This window comes from Amblyomma americanum, chromosome 1 (genome assembly GCF_052857255.1).
Source record: "Amblyomma americanum isolate KBUSLIRL-KWMA chromosome 1, ASM5285725v1, whole genome shotgun sequence".
Lineage (NCBI taxonomy): Eukaryota > Metazoa > Arthropoda > Arachnida > Ixodida > Ixodidae > Amblyomma > Amblyomma americanum.
In genome coordinates, this window is record NC_135497.1 from 193,537,541 (window position 1) to 193,558,286 (window position 20,746).

General features: G+C 43.0%; 1 protein-coding gene across 3 annotated transcripts in view; it reads left to right on the forward strand.

The window, feature by feature from the left end:
• The window catches only part of Piezo (piezo type mechanosensitive ion channel component), a 162,069-nt gene that overhangs the window by 59,204 nt on the left and 82,119 nt on the right, over positions 1 to 20,746 (forward strand). For all 3 annotated transcript variants that reach the window (XM_077648158.1, XM_077648156.1, XM_077648157.1), the window contains 9 exons: positions 4,465 to 4,601; positions 7,705 to 7,878; positions 7,977 to 8,093; positions 8,161 to 8,361; positions 10,498 to 10,699; positions 10,785 to 10,886; positions 12,729 to 12,900; positions 14,841 to 15,026; positions 18,021 to 18,078. In XM_077648158.1, the coding sequence (XP_077504284.1) occupies positions 4,465 to 4,601; positions 7,705 to 7,878; positions 7,977 to 8,093; positions 8,161 to 8,361; positions 10,498 to 10,699; positions 10,785 to 10,886; positions 12,729 to 12,900; positions 14,841 to 15,026; positions 18,021 to 18,078 (1,349 nt within the window). The remainder of the gene's footprint in view (positions 1 to 4,464; positions 4,602 to 7,704; positions 7,879 to 7,976; positions 8,094 to 8,160; positions 8,362 to 10,497; positions 10,700 to 10,784; positions 10,887 to 12,728; positions 12,901 to 14,840; positions 15,027 to 18,020; positions 18,079 to 20,746) is intronic.

The following is a 20,746-nucleotide window of genomic DNA, read 5'->3' on the forward strand; positions in this document are numbered from 1 at the left end:
TCTACAGTTAAGCTAGAGTAGTTCTAAAAAAATTTACATATTTACCGACAAAACTACTTAGAAAGTTATGAAGGATCGAATACTTAAAGAAGTCATTATCTGAATGATGCTTCAGATTGTTTATTAGTTTCAAGGGCAGAGGCCCACCATTGCTTCAGTGTATAGACAGACCGTTATTCTCTGCTTGGGTTTCCTTGTTGCATGCACCTATTTGCCCTGCACCTCTGTCTTGTCATACTGCCACTATTTTATTTTTGCATGCAGCTTTGCATTGTGTGTCTTTTCCAGCTTGCATCTTCTCTGATTGTAACTGCAAAACCTGTATTGCATGCTTTTGTGGGGTTGGGAAGAGACCTGTCAGTTTGTTTCCTGTTGCTTGCATTTCTGTAAATTTCATGAGCATGATCACCTTCACCCTTCTTCATCCTCGCACTTGCCTGCAGAGTCCAAGTTGCGCTGGGCTTCTCATCGCTATAGTTATTACAGCCTTCGAAGTCACCTACGCTACCTTCGGAGACGTAAGCACTTGTAAAGCTGGGCTTGACCTTCCATTTTTTTTTTTTTTTTCAGGCATGACTTATTCAGCCTGCTGTTTTGCAGTATCTGTGAAACGTATTTCAGAAGGTCATTGTATTTTTATGGTGTATAACATAACATTTAAACAGTAAGCAGTGCTAAGGCTAAACAGTTAATTTCTGTATGCTGCCTAGGGGCAGCTTTTTTCTACAGTCCCCCCATCTGTATGTATAAAATGGGAAATAAATTGATTTGATTTATTGTTGCAAAAACACATCTGTGCTCTGCTTTATATTTTTTATTTTTTTTGTCTATTTTGCTAAACTTCTATTAGTAGTCAGTTGTCTTATTTATCCAGTTTAGTGTGCCCCCCCCCCACCCCCCCCCCCCCCCGCCACCCCTTTTTCTTCCAAAAAGCAGCTTTTTTTTTTGCCATTAAATGGAAAAACTCAGTTCACATAATACTAAGCAAAGATTATTTAGATGAGTATAAACATTGCCATTCTAGGGCAGCTTTTCACTCTCCTTCTGTCATGCTTGGCTTGTCCAGCTCGTTAAAGAATGTGTTTAGTCACTATGGACAGCATGTAAACCTCTGTTCATTATGAAGAGTTTTGGACTGAGCCCATCCATGCTCTGTCCTGGGCACTTGTGCCCTTGTGCCCTACCTGTCTGGAGGATATGCACTTTAGCACACATCTTGGGTTGTGTATGCAATATATTCAAATGCCATCATTTTTCAATGCATGCACGCACTAAACTGCCTACGGTGTTGTTCTGCACTGAATCTTGTATTCTAAGTGTGCTTTGTGACCTGTATTTTAGGCAGCTTTCAGTCATGCATGAGGTTCTAACATATGCTTTTCTGGGTGGTATTTTTTTAGAAAGAGAGGTGGACATTAGAACGGTGGCCGGCAAGTTTATTTTGACATATTTCAAAAATTTCATTTACAACACCACTGTTCTGTTCGCACTTGAAATTCTTGTGGAGATTGCGTTTTGATGTTTTTTTGTATATTATTGCATTCGGCATCAGTCCCTCACTATGGAAAACAAACTATCCTTTGGAAAACTGAGTTTAAGTAGCAGAGGGGACTAATGTTGCCAACTTCTTGGAAAATTGATTGGCCAAACCCTTAGCTGGTTTTGTGGGTGTCGTGCTATTCTAACAGACACCAGTACCAGTCCAGTCGTCTAGCTAGACTTGCTTTCTTAAGTTGTGGGGATCCTTAGAATGCCATTTCTCTGTTTGCTCATTACTAGGCCTAGCCGCCCCAACAAGGCCTCTAGGGGCCGCTATTCTGGGCAGGTGACATCATGCACCAACCCACGCTGCCCATGCAACACACCTACCTTTGCGCCCTTGTGCTCAGTGCTGAGGGAAATGACTGTAGTGGCCTTCCTTAGCCCCATCAGTAAAGCCCCTCTTTCTTGTTGGGAGAGAGCACTGCACTCCGTAGCACCCCTATCCCACCTCTTTTTCTCTCTGCTGCCTACAACCAGACTGGTTGACGACCACCCAGGGCTTGTATATAGTGTACATATTTAGGCAATAAACCCCTTTAGTTGACTGTTCCCACCTGAAGCCTTCCCTGCACGATGCTGACCTCTCGACAAACCCGTCACTGTGTCCCTCGTATCCCGTGGAGTGGGGAAGCTGCGCATCTCTCTAGGCTTTGGATAGCTCGGAATGGACCTCGTGCAAGCTCAACCCCCCCCCACAAAGTGTGGCTTTTCATTTGTACTGAACAAGCCAGACAAGTATGTACCAATACAAAATGGGTTGCTGTACAAAGCATAAGTCAGAATGCAAGCTCTGAGCAAAATTTTAGAATGGACAAGCCAGTAGTATAGAAGAAAATATTTGGAAAATTGTCTGAATGAATACAAGGAAATTTTGTTCTTACATTCCTAAGAGAACTTGCTGTTCAGCTAATTGATTTTGGTTCATTTTTCATTTTTGAAGCAATAAATTTGTGTACTTTTTTTTTGCCTAGCCTTCCCCTGCTGCACAGTGCATGTGGTAGACTGACTGCAGATTTTAACTCTTTGCGGTCCCTTGTCAGGTCTGCCCCGACAACACAACACGGCTGTTCCGGTCTGCTGTTGGGCAGCACTTAACAATCTTTCCCCTGGTTGAATTGTGTGCTTTTTTCTCACTATGCATGGTGCACCATCTGTTAACCACACACTGCCAAAATATTTTAGAAAGACTTGGGCACATAAAGAAACACTGAAAATAAACATTCCAAGAGTTCCTGCGCAGTTGTTTTCTTTCCTTGTGCTCAAAACTAGTATAATATTTGTAGACCGGAACAGCCACACAGTGGGTAAAAGTTTCAGGCCACAAAGGGTTGAAGAAAGGCGGTATCCAGAGTACTGTGTGATGGTACTTTTACTGAGCATTGAAGTGCTATCTAACAGTATGCAGTACGCGCCTTCTAGTTTCGTTGAGTGCTTCTCAGCGACTGCCTTTTTATTTTATCCTCTTTGTCTTCTTAGGTGCAAGGTACATAATTATTTATTGATAGTTCTTTTTGGTATCGTTTTGTGTGAAATAAAATAAAATGGCCTCCTTGGCATTAATATGTAAAGAGTAAAAAAAAATTGAGGCGTTTTCACTGCGTAATGGTGTCTTTTTACCTTTTTTTTTCGCTTGCTTGTTTTGAGTTGTGTGCTACGTATGACTTGCAATGGTGGCACGAATTTGCAAGCTCAATCTCAATTGCTGCAGCATCACTCCAATAGAGACAAAATGCAAAAATGCCATTACATTTAGATGTTGGTGCATGTTAGAGCCCCAGGGGGTTGAAATTAATCTGAAGCACTCCGCTACAGCATGCCTTATAGTCTACAGTTTTGCTTTGCCTCCTAAAACAATTCAATAATCTATGTATGCATCTGCAGATAACATTGCTTTTCCTTGCATACATGTCATGCATGGATTCAATTTCAGTAATTTTGTTAATTAGGCTGTCTAAATGCATGAAATGTTCTATACATTAATGAATGAGCAAAAGAAGCGTTTAATGATAAGTAGTCTTGCTTCGGGCATATTAGGTGCTACCCATTTCCTTTTTTCGGGCCGCCACGGTGGCTCAGTGTTTATGGCGCTTGGCTGCTGACCCGAAAGACGCGGGTTCGATCCCGGCCACGGCGGTCAAAACTGATGGAGGTGAAATTCTCAAGGCCCATGTACTTTGCTATGTCAGTGCACGTTAAAGAACCCCAGGTGGTCGAAATATCCGGAGCCCTTCACTGCGGCGTCCCTCATAGCCAGAGTCGTTTTGGGACGTTAAACCCCCATAAACCAAACCAAACCATATCCTTTTCCCCTGGCTTTTTCACCGTAGATGTTTATTTGCCTGTGTTTATATCGCAGTAATGCACTGATCCTCTGTTTTAAAAATTAAGCAACCACTCTTATTGTGCCCATGCATATTGTTAGACTGCGTGAGCTGTTTTTTGTGCCAAAAATGTGTCCTGAACTCTTCTCATTTCTGGCTAGTTTCACAGTTTCATGTCACATACCATTCGTAAATAAAAAGGGCTGCATGGGAAGTGAGTTGGAAGGAATAGTGCAAAAGCAGTGCACAGAAAAGGTAGTTTCCTACGTTGTTTTTGCATGTATACATTCAATGGAGCTGTGTGTCCGCACTCTTAGTGCCAGTGCCCTGAAAGTGCTTTACAGAGGATAGGCGGCAGACACGCAGCGCCTTTCCCGAAGGTGATTTTTTTTTTAGTGGGGGCACTTTCGAGTGGTTGTTTACATTGCACCTACCAGCGGTGCAAACGAAATTGTGAAACCGTAACTGCTTGTAGTAGTGTTGAAAATTGCCGCAGGCTGTGCTTTTCTTCAGTTCTGTGCTTTCAGCATTTTGTGCCATTCACGAGATGGTACACTTTGTTCAGGTTGTTCGCTTAATCATGTATGTTTGTTTTGGCTAGGTCGTGACTCAGCATGGATGTCCCTCGAGCGCATTGGAAGCATGCTGTCCAGAGTAGCCGAAGTGTGCTGGCGCCTGCTTGAAATTCACATGATGAAAGCTGTGCTGCTGGCAGTCTTTATTCTGGCAGTTTATGATGTAAGTTGGTGTGTACATGGGCCCTAATCACTTTCTGGTACAAGTTTGCGCTTCTGGTATAAGCAACACTGCAATCACTGTCTTTGCTTGACGTTGGTTAATTGATCCCTGGCACTTGAAGGAATATTAATTGATTGAAAGCAAAAGTTTACTTCGTAAAGGCTTCCTTTGTTCTGCTTTAAAAACCACTAATATCACAAAGCACTTCATTTTAAGCAGCTGCAAGGTGTAGGTACTTTATATGACACCTTTGTGACGGTAACTGTTTTATGAACCACTACCTCTTGTGGGCCTCAGTGGCGAGGACATTCTGCTACTGCTTATTTGATCCCATCCTTTGACGCCACATTTAAGTGGGAACTAAATGCAAAAATGCCCATTTACTAAGATTTTTACGCGGAGCATAAATAGTCCCAGATGGATGAAATTAATTGGAAGCCCCCTTCCCCACTGCAGATATGTTTCATAGGGCAGGTGTTGCTGTAGCATGTGCGAAAACCTAGAATTGCTTAACTACTGCCTTGGTTTTTTTTATACAGTCGAGCCCTGGTATGCCAAACCCGGATATTTTGAATTATTGTCTATATTGAACACACAGATTATCCCCTTGAAAATCTTTTGTAGAACTTTAGGGAATTCTCACAGTATATTGCACTCCAATTTCGCTACTTATTCGATAAAGCAAACTGTGCGCTTCCCTCTGCCTGTGGCGCTTCTCCCAATGATGCTCTTCGATCACTTTTCACACTTGGAGAAGGGTTTGCTGGCGGCCTTAGGTACCTGCTGGCAGCTCTAGCTCTGTGAAGCCGTGTGACGAGGTGAACGTGGTGTGTGCAGGAGGTTGGCCTTCAATCTCTTGTATGTACTCATTTTCCATGCTGCATTTGCTGTCACGTAGTGAAGCCAACCTTGCTAGCTAGAGCCGAGTGGCAGCTCTCAACTGGCACGCTTTGATTGCTTCTTTGCCGAAGGCGTTGTGAAAACCAATACCTTAATTTTAATTAGCGATTATTCTCTTTAAAGTGTAGTGATAGCAGGATTAGGCATATTATAAGCCGTAGCTAGTTGTGAAAAATGTCCGCTGTGGCTGCAATGCAAAGCACTTTAGGCCTTCTGGCGCCTAATGAGCAGTGCAGTACAAGCATGCCGGCAGGTGGCGCGTTGCTGCAAGAATCACATTACTAGCTTGGGCCCAGTGTATTCTTGATTCTAGTGTACAAATTAGTTTATATATTGCCATTTTTATATATCGAACTATTTTGTGATTTCCTTCGAATTCCTTACATCTGGGTTCGACTGTGTAGTTGGACACAGTGCCCATTCTGACCACATTCTTGCTACTGGAAGCGACTTTTTTTTAAGCAGTGTTATGTAGTGATGTATCAGTGGTTCAGACCTGTGTTAAAAGAGCTTGAAGGCCTTCCAGCCTTTTGCATCTGGACTGAATAAGTTGGCTGAAAAATACTAAAACTTCACTGTCAGACTATGGTCAGCTGTTCCCAGAGTATAGTGTCTCTGTATTAAAGCTTGCTGTTGGGCTATTTGGTTCACCTTGAATGCTGGATTACAGTGCAAAGAGCACTCGCCTCCCATCCATGTTTCTTTGTGCTGTATTCCGCCATTCATAGTCTCTCCTTATGAGCATGATGCAATCAAGGGGGATGTGTCAATTGAAACTATTTTCATTATTTATGCATGAAAAGTAACCGAACTGGGTGCAAGTATGTAACTTTTATGTGAATTTCAGAACTGTATTTTTATTTAAGCTAGCTGGTACAGTAGCTGAGTAATTACAATTAAGACCCTCATAAAGTCATCCCTGGGCCATAAAACATTAAGAAGAAAGTACACAAGTGTGTTAGGTCAGCATGTTCATAAAGCCCTGTTCTGTGCTATAAATCTACTAGTTCTTTTTTTTTTGGATGCCCAGTACTCACGGAAATAAAAGTTAAACTCCCGCATGCACATTTACGTGTAGACGTTTCTTACCAGGATAACTTCCAAAAACTATTGCACATGTACGTATAAAAATCGAGAGCTTTATTGCACTCAATGTCTTGGGATGCGTGCAGAAAAAACAAACTTTCTATTGTCATTCTTTAAGAAATGCTGAAGGGATGAATGATAACAGTTGCAGTGAACGTGATAGCTGAGAAAGCCAACCTTAACCCTTTGGGGTCCGAAACTGTTTCGCCAGTTTTTGGCACTGCAAAAGAAAACAAGAACTATGCACGAACAAGTTATAGAATGTTTATTTTTAGTGTTTCTTCATCTAGCCAAGTCTTTCAATGATATTTTGACAGCATGTGGCTTAATAGATGACGCATCACGCATAGTGAGAAAAGTGTGCAATTCAAACACAGCAAAGCTTGTCAGGCAGCGCCTGACAGCAGACTGGAACAGCCGTATTACGTCGTCAGGAGAAGCCTAACTATAGGCTGCAAACGGTTAAAGTTTATTCCCTCATTCGTCTCATTTATCGCTCGTGTACTTTTACTTTTGATCAGAGAAATGCAGCATAGCAACCAACGGAAGGTCTGATCTTATGATTTTTTCCTCTTTATGGTGATAGTACTAAGATTGTGGTGTTCAGTCATAGAGAAACCATTGAAATTCACGGTGCGTCAGTACCACCTGGAGCGCGATTCGCTCACATTTTTTGATGACCACTCATCAAAAACTCATTTTATTTCTAAATTTGTACTGCATATTACACTAAGTTTTTGTCACGAGAGAGATGAAGACCTGAGGGTCACAAAAAAAATAAATAAATTTGGGCAGTCAAAACTTTGGCCAATTTGGCCATTTAATTTGCCATTGCCCTTCTTAAGACAGTGATGCGCCACTGTATTACAGTTCTGAGACTGTCTGACATAAAATGTATTGGTGAATTTTCACCAGCTTGCATTGTAGATTCACTGAAGCAACTGTGTAAGAACACACGGAGCTCAGTGGCACAAAAGTATTTTCCCCGAAGCTGTTGGAGTAGAATGCAAACATATTTATACTGCCTGCGAAGCTTTCCCCGCTTGAGGTGTGACATGGCAGTGTTTTTTTTTTTTTTTTTTTTTTGCTAAGCCACCGTTTCTACCAACTCCTGCAGGTGTGTGCTGTGCACATCATATTCGTGGCACTAGTTGTGGTGGCCCTGCCATTCCGCTGGATGCAGCTGTTCCTTACACACTGCTGCTCTATGTGGGCCTCCATGCTGCTGCTCTCCAAGATGATATACCAGCTGAATTTTGTTGACCGCTATGGCTGGGCCACAAACTGCTCAGTAAGTGCAGGAACATTGGATCAATCCAAAATCATTGTTTTTGGTGTTCATATGCAGGCATCGCATTTTTTTTTTTGCATAATTCTGTCTCTCTGCAGAGTGTCACAGGATTTGATGGAAACACAACTGAATTCCCAGCTCCATTCAATGCTACCATTGACAATAGAATTTGGATTGGGTTTCAAAAGACTACCAATCTCACCTCATACTGCAAGGTGAGAGGGTTCTCAATTCAAGGCTTCCTGAGTCTTACCATTGAAATGATTTTTTTTTTCTTCCTAGGGTTACATAATGCTGATAGTAGTGTTTTCAGCCCATGCTATGGTGCGCTACAGACAGCGCTTCTACCGAACTCGGCACCAGCTTCCAGAGCCACGTCCTGGAGTGGTTTTTATTGAAGCCAATCGCTCGAATGCAGATGATGGCATCAAACAGTGCCTTATGTACCTGCTCAATTACTTCTTCTACAAGTTTGGTGTGGAGGTGAGTGAAAGCAGTCTGAGCTTTTGCAAGTCCCTAGTTGTCTGAATTAATAACTCAGAAAATTATGACTCAGAAAGCACAGAAGTTTGATGTAACTTCTGTGCTTTCTGAGCCATAATTTTAATACATTGTAAACATTTTCATGCAGTTAAACTGTGATCATTTGAAACTTTTTGCTGGCTGCTGAGTTCGAAAGCCAGCCAGAATTTTTGTGTTGTTTGCACATGAATGATTAAATGGAACTTACCTGCCGCCAGCTTCAAGCTCGCAGCCTTTTGCCTCCTAACTTCTGCAGTGTGTCGCCCATGTGGGGAAGGGTCATTCCGCTTTGTCTCCAGCCGGCTGCTGATTGGCATCCTCACTTGTGAAAAGATTAATGAACTTTTTTATGCCAAAGCTATGCCTGGGCTTTGAGGCTCACTAATGTGGAGTACAAGGATTAATTTTGGACACCTGGGTTCTTGGATGCACTGTGAAATAGTATTAGTACATGGGCCTTTTTGCATTTCACCTTTATTGGAATGAGGTTGCTGCAGCTAGCAGTTGAACTAGCGAACTCCTGCATAGCGGTGAACAGCATTATCATGGGAACCCTTAGGCTGCAGCCACACGTGTCTCACCCATATGTTCAGCAGCACCACAGGTGCCTCATCCGATATTATTCTTGAGCAACCAGCTGAATCTGCATAAAAAGGAAGTGGATTGTTGAAATTTTTCGAAACCTTGAGAGCTGTCTTCTCTGTCTTGCTGGTAACTTGCATGAAGCATAGCTTGCACAATATAGGTCAGTTCTGTTAGCATTCCACATGTTGTCCATGTTATGTAGTCTGCAGGGACTACTTTTTGGTGTCACTTTTTCCTGCTGACTCCTACCATTCTTCTTCTGCCTGTTCTGGTATTGCAGGCCCTCTTTAAGAAAAATATGATAGGACCTCGTGAGGCTTCTCAGCTTATCATAGATTCAGCTCAATAAAAATGCCCTAAATACGAGTTTCTGTTGGGGCTAATATACCCTATTAGTAAACGAAGTGAGATGAGCATAACTTGGGTCAGGGAAACATTTACTAAACGTGAAAGAAAAAATATTAATATTTTCAAAAATCTGCTTTGCACCCGTAGTCTATTGTAAAGTTGTAGCTGGTTTTAGCCTTTTCTGTAATTGCAGTTCCATCACGCAGAAAGATGTCTGCCTTTTTCTGAAGCTGCTAACATCCTTCATACTCGTGAGAAATTGTAATTTTGCTGAAAAAATGGAATAGGCCTAATTAGTTAATCCAAAACTTTCTACTGTGGCATGCCTCACGGTCACTCCCTAAGCCTTAAACATTAAATTTCAGTAATAAAGGTCTCTTATATCAAGCACAATGCCACACTCGGTTCAGCACTGAAACGAGATTTAAAAATAAACTTGCTCAATTTACAAGTTTTTTTTTTTTTGTTAAATATGGAAACAGGTTAATATATCTACCTGGGTGTGGTGCCAGAATACTAAATGCACTGTCCAATGCCCACTTATATTTTGGTGTTGCTTCATTAGGAAAAGAAATAAAATGGTAGCATCAGTGATATATTCTGAAAAAAAAAGCTGCTAAGTTGTAGTGTCGTATACTTGTGAAAGAATAGTTGCAAGTTTTAATTTATTGTCATTGAGGCCACATGTGATGAGCAAGCTGTTTTTTTTTTTTTGCAGTTGTGTTGCCATAATTACTGGATTAAATTAAATTATAAAAATAAAATTAGGTGCCATTTTACTGATGAACTCTTTCATTGTAAGTGCAAGAAAAAAAGGGAATGGCACTGAGTGAAGAAAATTCAAAGTGAAAAGGGCTGTAGGCTCCTTTCATGAAGAATTACAAAATGATGCATACATCAGGCATGTACATGTGCTGAGTTGCTAGTCCATACTGTGTACAAGTGAGCTATAATTATCTTAAGGTGTCCATGTAGATTACTTGTAGCTGATCTTTGTGGTGACTGGGAGAGTGTCTGTGAACCTCTTGAATCATTTTTCTTTTGGTGAGGTTATCTGATCTGAAATTCGAATTAGCATTTGGTTTAATCATATTTCAAAGTTCTGCTAAAATTTATCATTCCCTGTGTATGTTTTTGAACTGTTGATTTACTTTCTTTTGACAGGTATGCTTTGTAACAATGGTTACTTGCATTGGAGTGCGGCTTGACGTTTTTGCTTTGATGACATCACTGTGGCTTTGTGCCATGTTCCTGTTGCGCCGGCGAAATCTTGCCAAGGTCTGGCCATTTTATGTGGCATACCTCTGTTTTGTACTGCCCCTCCAGTACTTGGTGGTTGTTGGACTGCCCCCAGGTCTTTGCATTGGTGAGTTGACTGTTACTGTGTTGCATACTCTGAAAAGAAAAGGAGCCATGAAGTATTCACTGCTTTTATTGTGATCATGCTGCAGAATATCCTTGGTGGGATCCATCGAAAAAAGTTCTGAGGGAGACTGCACTGTGGCTTTTTCTGCCTGACTACCAAGACCCACCTTTGGCAAGAAAAATTCTTGGTAGGATTTTTTTCAGCACCACGTAATATTTTGGCATGAAAGCTTTCCTGCTTGTTTTGTTTTTTTTTTTTTGTCTTTCAAAGCAGCATGTTACTGTTTGGCTGTATTATGTAAACTTTATATTAAAAATAAGTTTTGCATTGAATCAACAGTGTCTCTTTAAAATGTGACAAAATTCAAGAAATATTTCATCTGTTTTCTTTTTGTTTAAACCTGAGGCAGCCTATAGTGGCCATTATTTTTTGCAGCTGTATATGCTAAGCTGATGTCATATGCATCCATACTACAGCCACCTTGCAACATGCTGCATGTGGTATTAGTCTTGCATGCACTCTTATCCATTCATGGGTCAAAGTCAACACATTTCTGCCATATTGTATAACTGCAGTTCTCTGCACCTTGGTGTTTAATGAGAGAGGCTTTGCACAAACTAACTGTCCTTGCAAGCTCCACTACTCGTGAAGAGGGAAGTGCACTGCCCAAGAAGTAAAATTTTGGAAGCGTGCAATTTTTTTCAAGTCTGGATGTGTTACATTGGGCGATACAAAAGTGCTCGAAGTTGTTAATCTTCAGTCTTGGATTTTCGTACAGACGTACATGTTGTAAAGATACACAACACTTTGGTCACTCTACGTCCAGCCAGCCGGGGAGGCAAGTTTCATGCCAGCTATACGCAGGCGTTACTCATACGGGACACGAGGCTGCCGCGGTGGCGCAGTGGTTATGGTGCTCGGCTGCTGACCCGAAGGACGCGGGTTCGATTCTGGCCGCGGCAGTCGCATTTCGATCGAAATGCTAGATACCCGAGTACTGTGCGATGTCAGTGCACGTTAAAGAACCACGGGTGGTCGAAGTTTCCGGAGCCCTTCACTACGGTGTCCCTCATAGCCTGAGTCACTTTGGGACGTTAAACCCCCATGAACTAAACCAATCATACGGGACATGCTTCCCCAACCCTTGGCGCAGAGTCGCAGCGACGGCAGGCTCCAATGAAACAGGCAATGGCAGTGGACGATTGAAAAAAGTTTACTAACCTAAGGCGAGGAAAAGCACACTGCGGAAGAATGTTCTATTCGGTAAAATAGAAGTTCGGTAGGCTCGCCAAGTCATCGTCTTCAACCGATGTCTGGTTCGTGGATCGGCGGGCAGGGAGAGATTCGTCCAGGCTCACAGGTTGCAGGCAGGCAAGAGAGCGTTTGCTTACTGCAAATTCCTGTTTTAACCCATCCGGTATGGCCCAACCAGGAGCAATCGGTTACTCACGAGTTTTGGAATGTTCCCTTCCCTAAGTGGCCAGTGAGCTGTCGTGACATCACATCATTGTCTACAGAGTGGGGTGAGAAACAGGAGTGCCTTCTCTCCTCACTCTCGGCAGTGAGCACGTGCTGTCTCGTCACCCTGGTGTGCTCACCACTTCCTCGGTGGTGGAGAGCAGGGTGCGCTTGTTTCCCACGCACTGTATTGTTCTTTTAAAATGTTCTGCACAATTAGGGACCATGGTTTAATGAATGGTTTTAACTGAAGAACTACCATTGTCTGATGTGCACAGCCGAAAGGAATGTTTCATTGGCCAGTGCCTAATCTTTGGTTTCTGCGAATGATTTATCTAGCCATCAAATTACTTCCAGTAACATGTTTTCTTACTCAGGTTAATACATTGCCACCATTTATGTATATACTGCAGAGTTTGTCACACTGCACCACAGTGTAAATTGTTTGCTGCTTTATGCACTGTGCACTCATTAGTGATGTGCACCAATTTCACTCCATATGGGATTTTTCAGTACTACTGTTACGAAGCTTTTCAGTTCTTGATTTAGTACAGCTCTTCTCTCTTTTCAGTGGACTTCATTCAGCTTTTGTTTGGCTGCTGTCAGCTGCACGTGTTCTTCCTGGAAAACTCACACACGAGCATTGCATATGAGGGTGGCTCCAACAAGGAAATCTATGACAAGACTGGCCGCTACATTGGCCAGACACCCAACCCTATTCCTGACTTCGTCACTTACACAAGGCAAGCACTGGCAGTCCTCCCAAGCAGCTTCCTCATGCTTCATTATAGAAATCCCTGCTCAATGGGAAGATAAACTGTCTGTAATCACAATTGCAAGCTTGTGGTAGCAAATGCATCCAAGTGATCACTTTGTTGTATTTCGTTTTATTCATTTGCTGTAGAAGAAGCTGTTCAGGTTTAAAGTGGTCGAGACACTGAATTTTGAGGCTATAAAAAGCTTGTTATGGGCTTCCTTTGTATGGAAGCCGGGTCACCCACGGCCAAGTATTGGATGCGACCAACGTTTAAAATATATTTTAATTCAGCTCCGAAGAGCCCCTAAATGCTCTTTCTCCTGATCAAGACCAATCGCTAGCGCGATACTTGGTGACATTTAACCGTGGGAATGATATCGGTGAATATTAATGACATCACAGCACAGTAATGTAAGATACCATGAACGGTGACTCACGACATCGGCTAGGTGCTTTCTCTTCAACTCGGCGTTCGGTGTGCTAATCGGCAGACATGCCGTTGCTCACGCATCAGCCAGCGCCAGCATCAGCGGCCGAATGAAACCTTCACATCAATGAGACGATGGCTAGTTGCTCTTGTCTACACCTTCTTCGTACTACGAATAAGCAAAACGAGTGACTACACTTCATATGTTCACACTTCAAATCTCACCAGTGGTACGACTAGGCCTAGCGAGTCCGGGGAGTTCGTATTTGCGATGTCTGCAATTGTGGAGAGCAAGTTCGTAAGTTTTAACGAATACAAATGGTCATCAAGCATAGTGTTGACAATAGTGACCTGAAATCAAGGATTGTTTTCTTCTTGGGACGCAAATACATCAAGCGTGAAGCGCCACTGCGAGGCGGAGTGACCCAGTCTGCCGATCAATGCTAGCTGCAGCCGCCCGGCAGCTAGCATTCATCAGCATCGCTTGAGGACAACAAATTAAGCTATTTTAATTGTAGAAAATGGGTGCTGAACATACTTCTAGATAAACCAATTTAAAGTCAAGTAGACGCTTCGGAAAATACAGTTACGAGTGAGAAACACGTGTCCTGCACGGTGTCAACAACCTAGCTGACTGTGAAACGTTCCCCAGGTTGGCGCTTGCATTCATTGGCAATTCTTGCAGAGTTATCGCAAAGCGTAAACAAGTAAGCATACAACCGAAGCAGAAGAGAAGAGATTGTTTAACCTAAGTAGAACAAGCAGCAGATATCATAATCAGCAGCCACGGGACCCTGAGGAGTCTTGCAGCGTAGCTGTGCGGGCGGAGCAAAGTAAAGGTAGCGACGGGTATTGGTCATTACGAACAGTGAAGCATTTTGTCATTGTAATGTGAGCAGGGGATCCGCCGACTGACGCGCTGTCAGCTATGGGCCACTGACACAGACGTCCGCCGAGCGTTGGCGTAGTATGGCAAAGCAAAATACAACTCATAAACATGTTGGCACACGCGGGATGCTGACTGAGATCAGCGCAAGCAAGCCGCTTGGTTTCAGAACTAGGTGTTGTCCCTCGCTCGCTTGGCTTTTTTCAGCATATCGCAATACCTACCAAGTTTTCCGGCATTCCGGCAGGCGCTGATATGCACAGCATGTCTACGGGATCAGACGGCACAGTAGTTAGTGTGTCAACTTTTGGGGTCCACCTGACCAGGATTGCTGCTGTAATCTGGTCATGATGTCGGTTTCTGAGCGCCGGGGTGTGCTATGAAACCAAAATTGCTTGGTGCAAATAATACAATAAAAACTTGTATTTACTGCGCATATATGAATCGTGCAGTGCATATTATGCGTCGTGGGGCAATGTGCAATGCCAGCGAAAAATTTGGTGTCTCCAGCTCTTTAAGAATTTGTGATTCGTAGCTTACTCCAAGTGCATAACTGGTCCACGTACAAGTGCAGAAGTTTTCTGACTTGCTGTTTTTTTACTTTTCTGTGCAGGTCATATTTATCAATGGTGAAAGTGTTCCTCTTCTTCTCATTCTACTGGATCACCCTGGCAGTGATGTTCCTTGCCGGCACCAACCGTGTTAGCCTGTTTGCCATGGGCTATGTTCTAGGTTGTTTCTTCTTCCTGTGGAATGGCAATGAATTTTACCTCAAGCCAATGAATGTTCTGCTGAAGATGTAAGCTTTTTTCTGGCCTGTCACTGTTATCTTCCAGAAGGTTACAATGTGCTTCAAAAGTGCCAGGTACTGCATGTGAAGCGCAGTTAAATACGTCCACTCTGCATAGCCACACCAAAACTGAAAAAGCAGGTTTTGCTGAACCTTTTTGATGAAGATGAGCAATACTGTGCCAAACTGCTCCAAAATAAGCAACTCAGAATTCTTTAGCATATTCTGCTTGGCTTAGATTCAGCTCCTGTTCAGGTTTCATCACTTACAGTAAACTGCACAACTCCAACCAAAAATTTTAACTTTAACCCAACGTTTTGAAGAAGGGGGGGGGTCAAAGGAACAACAGCTGTGACGCGAAAGGTGCGGAGGTGGGGGAGGGGGTTTAGGCTGTTAGTCACGCTGAACTTTGAAGAAACCCGCATCCTCGGAACCGAAACAAATTACCACAAGAGGCTCCTTCTGGAATCCTGGCATATCCAAACCACCCCGAACAATATCAACCGCACAAAAGGAAACCTGCCCCCAGTATATGCCCAGGGACTTCGCTCTTCAACGCAAAAAAAGTCGCCATTCAGCACCTCCCTGCAGTACGCCAGCGTGACTAACAGCCTAAACCCCCCTCCCCCTCCCCTGCGCCTTTCGCGACACAGCTGTCGTTCCTTTGATCCCCCCCTCCTCCCCTCCATACTTAAATACGCTTAGCTACTGCCCTCAGTCACCCCTGATGAAGGAGCTGAGTCGTCGGCTTCGAAACGTTGGGTTAAAGTTAAAGTTTTTGGTTGGAGTTGTGCAGTTTATTATGAGTCTTCAAACCCAACCAGACAGGCAAATCTGTCAAAATGTTTAGTTTTCAGATTTCATCACGCATAGCCAATCTGCTGACCAAAAGTAATAAATGGAAGCAGACAGCGCTTGCTATTACCTGCTGCACTACAGTCTTAAATGCCATTTCAGATGCCTGCATGGCTTTTTTTCTTCTCTCATTTTGGAAGCGAGGCAGCACTGTTGTTGATATTTTGGCTTTGAAAGCAGTGTGTGGTGCCTATTTTTTCTGTTCGAGTGTGATAATTCCTGCACTCATTACATTTGTAACAGTCAGACTTTAAGTATGTTTGAGTTGTTATATGTGGAGCTTATGGAATGTTGTGCTGGGCCTTTACTACATTTTTTTTTGTGGCATCGAGCATGCTGCTTCAATCTTTCTTGATGCCAAAAGGTTTTTGTAGCATGGGAACTTCTAAAAGGCCTCGAACAAAGTTCAGAAAATTTGCGTCAGACTTTGCAGTTGGTCAAGCACACATCTGTAATAGTATGGCATGCTGCTTGGGGAGCTAGTGTTCAGTGAATAAAATGTTGTTTGACAAACAAAATTGCTCCAAATCAAGAGTTGCCATTAGCATCACTGAAAATAACTTTACTAAGGTTGAGGTTGAGTAAAGAGACATTTTGTTCCCCATCCTTTTTATGATTGTAAAATTAACCTTATTTTCAGCCTGGTGCTGCCTGATCTCAATGACCAGAACAGACAGTGCATTCCCTCACCAGAACAGGATTTGTCCACCCTGGTTTAGTATTTGGCCACAACCTTCTATGAACAAACCAGTTAAGAGACCGGAAGCAAGCAGAGTGGGCAAGGGAACAAATGCGGGTTAATGGCATCCTAGTCGAAATCAAGAGAAAGAAATAGGCTTGGGCTGGGCATGTAATGCGAAGGCAAGATAACCGCTGGTCCTTGAGGGTAACGGAGTGGATTCCAAAAGAAGGCAAGCGTAGCAGGGGGCAGCAGAAAGTTAGGTGGCTGATGGGATTAAGAAGTTTACGGGCATACGGTGGGTGCAGCTGGCAAAGGACAGGGTTAATTGGAGAGACATGGGAGAGGCCTTTGCCCTGAGTGGGCATAGTCAGGCTGACGAAGGTAATCTGATGTCAGCTGATGAATCAGGTCAGGTGATGAGTCAGGCTGGTGAAGGGTCACTAAAAATATTCCTATCACTTAAAACAAACAAAATTCATACGTTTAGAAGCATGGGAAGTACATTCACACAGATGTGTTTATGGCTGACAGGATTTATTTACCGCTGCGCGCCACGGCTCACTGCTCGCGGTGCGTACCACATGGCTGGTGATCACAACGTCAGCGATGTATGGGCCATGCGCCACTGCTCACTTGGGATATCGGCAATGTGCAGGCCGCTGCTCATTGTTCGCGGTCCGTACCGCACGACTGGTAATCACAGCATCAGTGATGTGAGGGCAGCGCTTAGTACTCGAAGGTGGGGTTGTGGCTCACACGTTCATATCATCCATAGTGGGACAGGAGAGTGTTGAGAACACCCAAAATTTTGCACATTGTGTGCAGTGTACCTCAACCAGGGAATTTTACGAATTCGTATCAACCGTATTTATGTCGTCGAGATTCTGTGTACAGTGTTGTGTATCCTTATTGTAGTGACTTTTAAAACTTTTTCCGCTTTAACCGCTGGCTTGCTGGTGATGAAACTGCACGTTATTGTAACTTTTGCTTAGTAGTAAGTTTGAGAACAGTATTTACCTGGTTCAGTCATGCATGATGTAAGCTCATAATTGTCTGCACCAAGATAGACGAACCGAAAGCCGCCAATGCCGGGTTGCAACCAACAGAGAGAGAGAGGGAGAGAAGGAAAGGCAGTGGGGTTAACCAGAAGAAAGTTCCAGTTGGCTACCCTGCACTGGGGGGAGAGGGTTGAGGGGGGCAACCAACAGCTTCGAATGAATGATGCAGGAGTACATGTACAGCCCACATGTTCATGAGCATTTTCAGAAACGTGTGCTTCACCATCGTGCACATTGCAGTATGGGACATGTATTTGCATTGTTAGATTTTATTCATTGACGACCATATTACTGGGCTGATGTATGTTAGTGCATTGGTTTACTTTGTACTTAAGCTTATTAGTATAGGTGTGGGTTGGCTTTGTACAACTAACATTTAATTGATCACAATAATTTACTTTTTTCCAGGTGGAATACACTACTTGCCTACAATGTTGTTGTCATCTTTATAAAGTGCATTTTGCAGGTAATACTTCTTTTGAAAGCACTTTTTTTCTGTATGATACATGGTGTAGTCTTTAACTACGTCAAAGAAAAATTTAGTCTGGTTCAATTTGTCGAAAATGTGTTACCGCATCCACTGAGCATCATTAAGCCACTAATGATTTCATGCTCCGATTTTGGAAACTTCTGCTTTGCTTATGACCACACTGTGCATCTAGCTTGTAGTCAAAGAACCGAAGTTTTGTTTTCAATGTGGTTTTTTTTCTTTGGAGGTGGCATTTTTTTAACACGCTGCGAAGATGCGAAGACACAGGACAGTGCTCATTCCCCGCTAACGACGACTTAGCCGCTCGACTTCAGAGCCTTCCGCGCTTCTTAACACAGAAAGTGATTTCTTATTTCTCAGACATCCTTAAATTCACATATCGCAACTTGGTGTGCAAGAGTTCAGTATATTCCATTAATGTATACATGCATAAAATGTTGGCATCTTTTCCTGTTGACTAATTGGTGTTTTCTTTTGTTCTGGAGAGCAAAACAAGACAGTGCTTGGTTACTTGAAGGTACACAGAAATATTAAAGAAAATGACAGAAATTTCTCATATGACTTGACAACCTCCGGGCACAGTTGCTAGTTCAAGCATTTTTAATGCATTGGCTGTACTTTTTTTTTTATGAGCGTGCATTTAGTTGCAGTTCTGCATGCAAACCTACATACTAGCTTTACAACAGATCAGAAAGGACGCAATGTTTGGCTCACAGTTGTGTACATTATGGTTTGTCATTCTTTGAGTGTCCAAAAGGACATGGTTGCAGCAGGGGCAAAGGGTATTATTTTTGAATGTAGAGTGGCATCTCGAGTGGCTGTGCACAAGAAAATCATATGTGTGTGACTGCCCCATACTACTGTTATGTTGTTTATTGGCTTTTTGCATCAAGTTGGTTCCAAATCAGCATAGGCTCAACTTCTTGTGTCCAAAGGCAAAGTGACCAAATGAGGCTAGCAGTTTAATGAATTTCATGAAAGACTAGTATAGCTTATTTTAAAAACTTTCGAAAACGCTGCTACGGGGGACACCAAGAGAAAGAAAACGAAGGACCAGGACCCACTACTAGGAAGGGCTTCTTTCTCTTGGTGTCCCCCGTAGCAGCGCTTTCGAAAGTTTTTAAAATGATATACCAACTCGCTCAACTGTCCGTGTTACTAGTATAGCTAGCCTCTCCAAAATCTTCAGAGCATGAGTTGTGTGCAGTTTACTGAATCGGCTAGCATGATGTGTTAAAAAACGCGTCTAGACATCTGTATCGGTTAGTGTTGGGTATTGGTGACAGCTGCATGCTCATATTGCTGCCATAATCCTTTTAGGTTGACTTAGCCGATAGTAGCAGATTACTGCGATACCATGACAGTATTTGTTGCACCATTCTGCCAAATGCATCAGTATTACCAGTGATGTAGTAGACCAGCCTCACATTGAGTATTATGTCAGTTATTGTGATGGGTCACTATTCCTTTAAAAACGTTAACTTCCTTTGATCTTTTCTTCTGAGGTGCACCTTTGACCCTGTCTTCATTTCATTTTCTCGCTAAACCATAATGCACAGTACCAGGCTTCGGGTGTCTCTCACTGACTTACCCAAGCTTCAAAGCAACACAGGGCTGGTCACATATGTAATTCCTGAAATTAAAGCAGTCCAAGCAGTTGAAGTCACTTTAATGGCACTCATACTAGGTGCATTAGTTGTGCAGCACCAATTCATATTCTGTGCAGCCTTTAATCTCTCGCAATGTTTCGTTGTGTGTGTCAGTGTGGTATACCCACTCCACATACTTGCGTGTAGGAGAGCCTTTGAATCGAGGGTTCTGCCTACTAATTCAGAGGCTGCAGTGAGACGATAAATGAAATAAATCAGAGTATTGCCGTCCAAAAAGAGCACAAATTTTTTGGCATCATAGAACGATGAAAAGGTAACATTCATTGCATACGTTAAGCAGTTAAGACTTAAATGCGTGAAATCAATGAACCTTCTAAAGATCCTGTCCCACCAGTCTTGGGGTACAGATCAAGACTGCCTGCTGAGTCTTCTAAATAGTGTAGTTCTATCACGTATAGTCTACGGCTCAGTAGTGTACGAGTGAGCACGAAAAAGCACCTTAAAAATGCTCGAAGCAGTGTATCATCTGGGCCTGCTGGTGCATTCCGAACAAGCCCAATTGCCAGTTGAGGCGGACCGATGGTCACTTGAACAATGACGGAAGTACACAAGTATAGCGTACGCTACGAAGGTATTATCTCATGCTGACCATCCAGGCAATGTGCTGTTGCGAAACCCAATCTGAAACCGCCTGAAACCCCACCTTTACCGATGAGAGTGGCCACACTTCTCCAAGACATGAACATACCAGTTACCGTATTTACTCGAATGTAATGTGAGTTTTTTCCCGGATTTTTTTCTCCTTAAAGTTTACCCTCGCGTTATAATCGAATACCGCACTTCGATTGGACTAAAGCAGTGCCGCGGTGCAGCCATTTCAAAGCAATCAGCTTGGTTTCGGTTTCCACAGTTTTGCGATCTTATGCTGGCAACATGGGTACCAGGGAAGCCAAATCTCATCCATCCAATGTCAAAGCGTTGTCAGCGTTGTTCTCTCATTTTTTTGTGTTCGTTGCGACTTTGGGCCCAACACA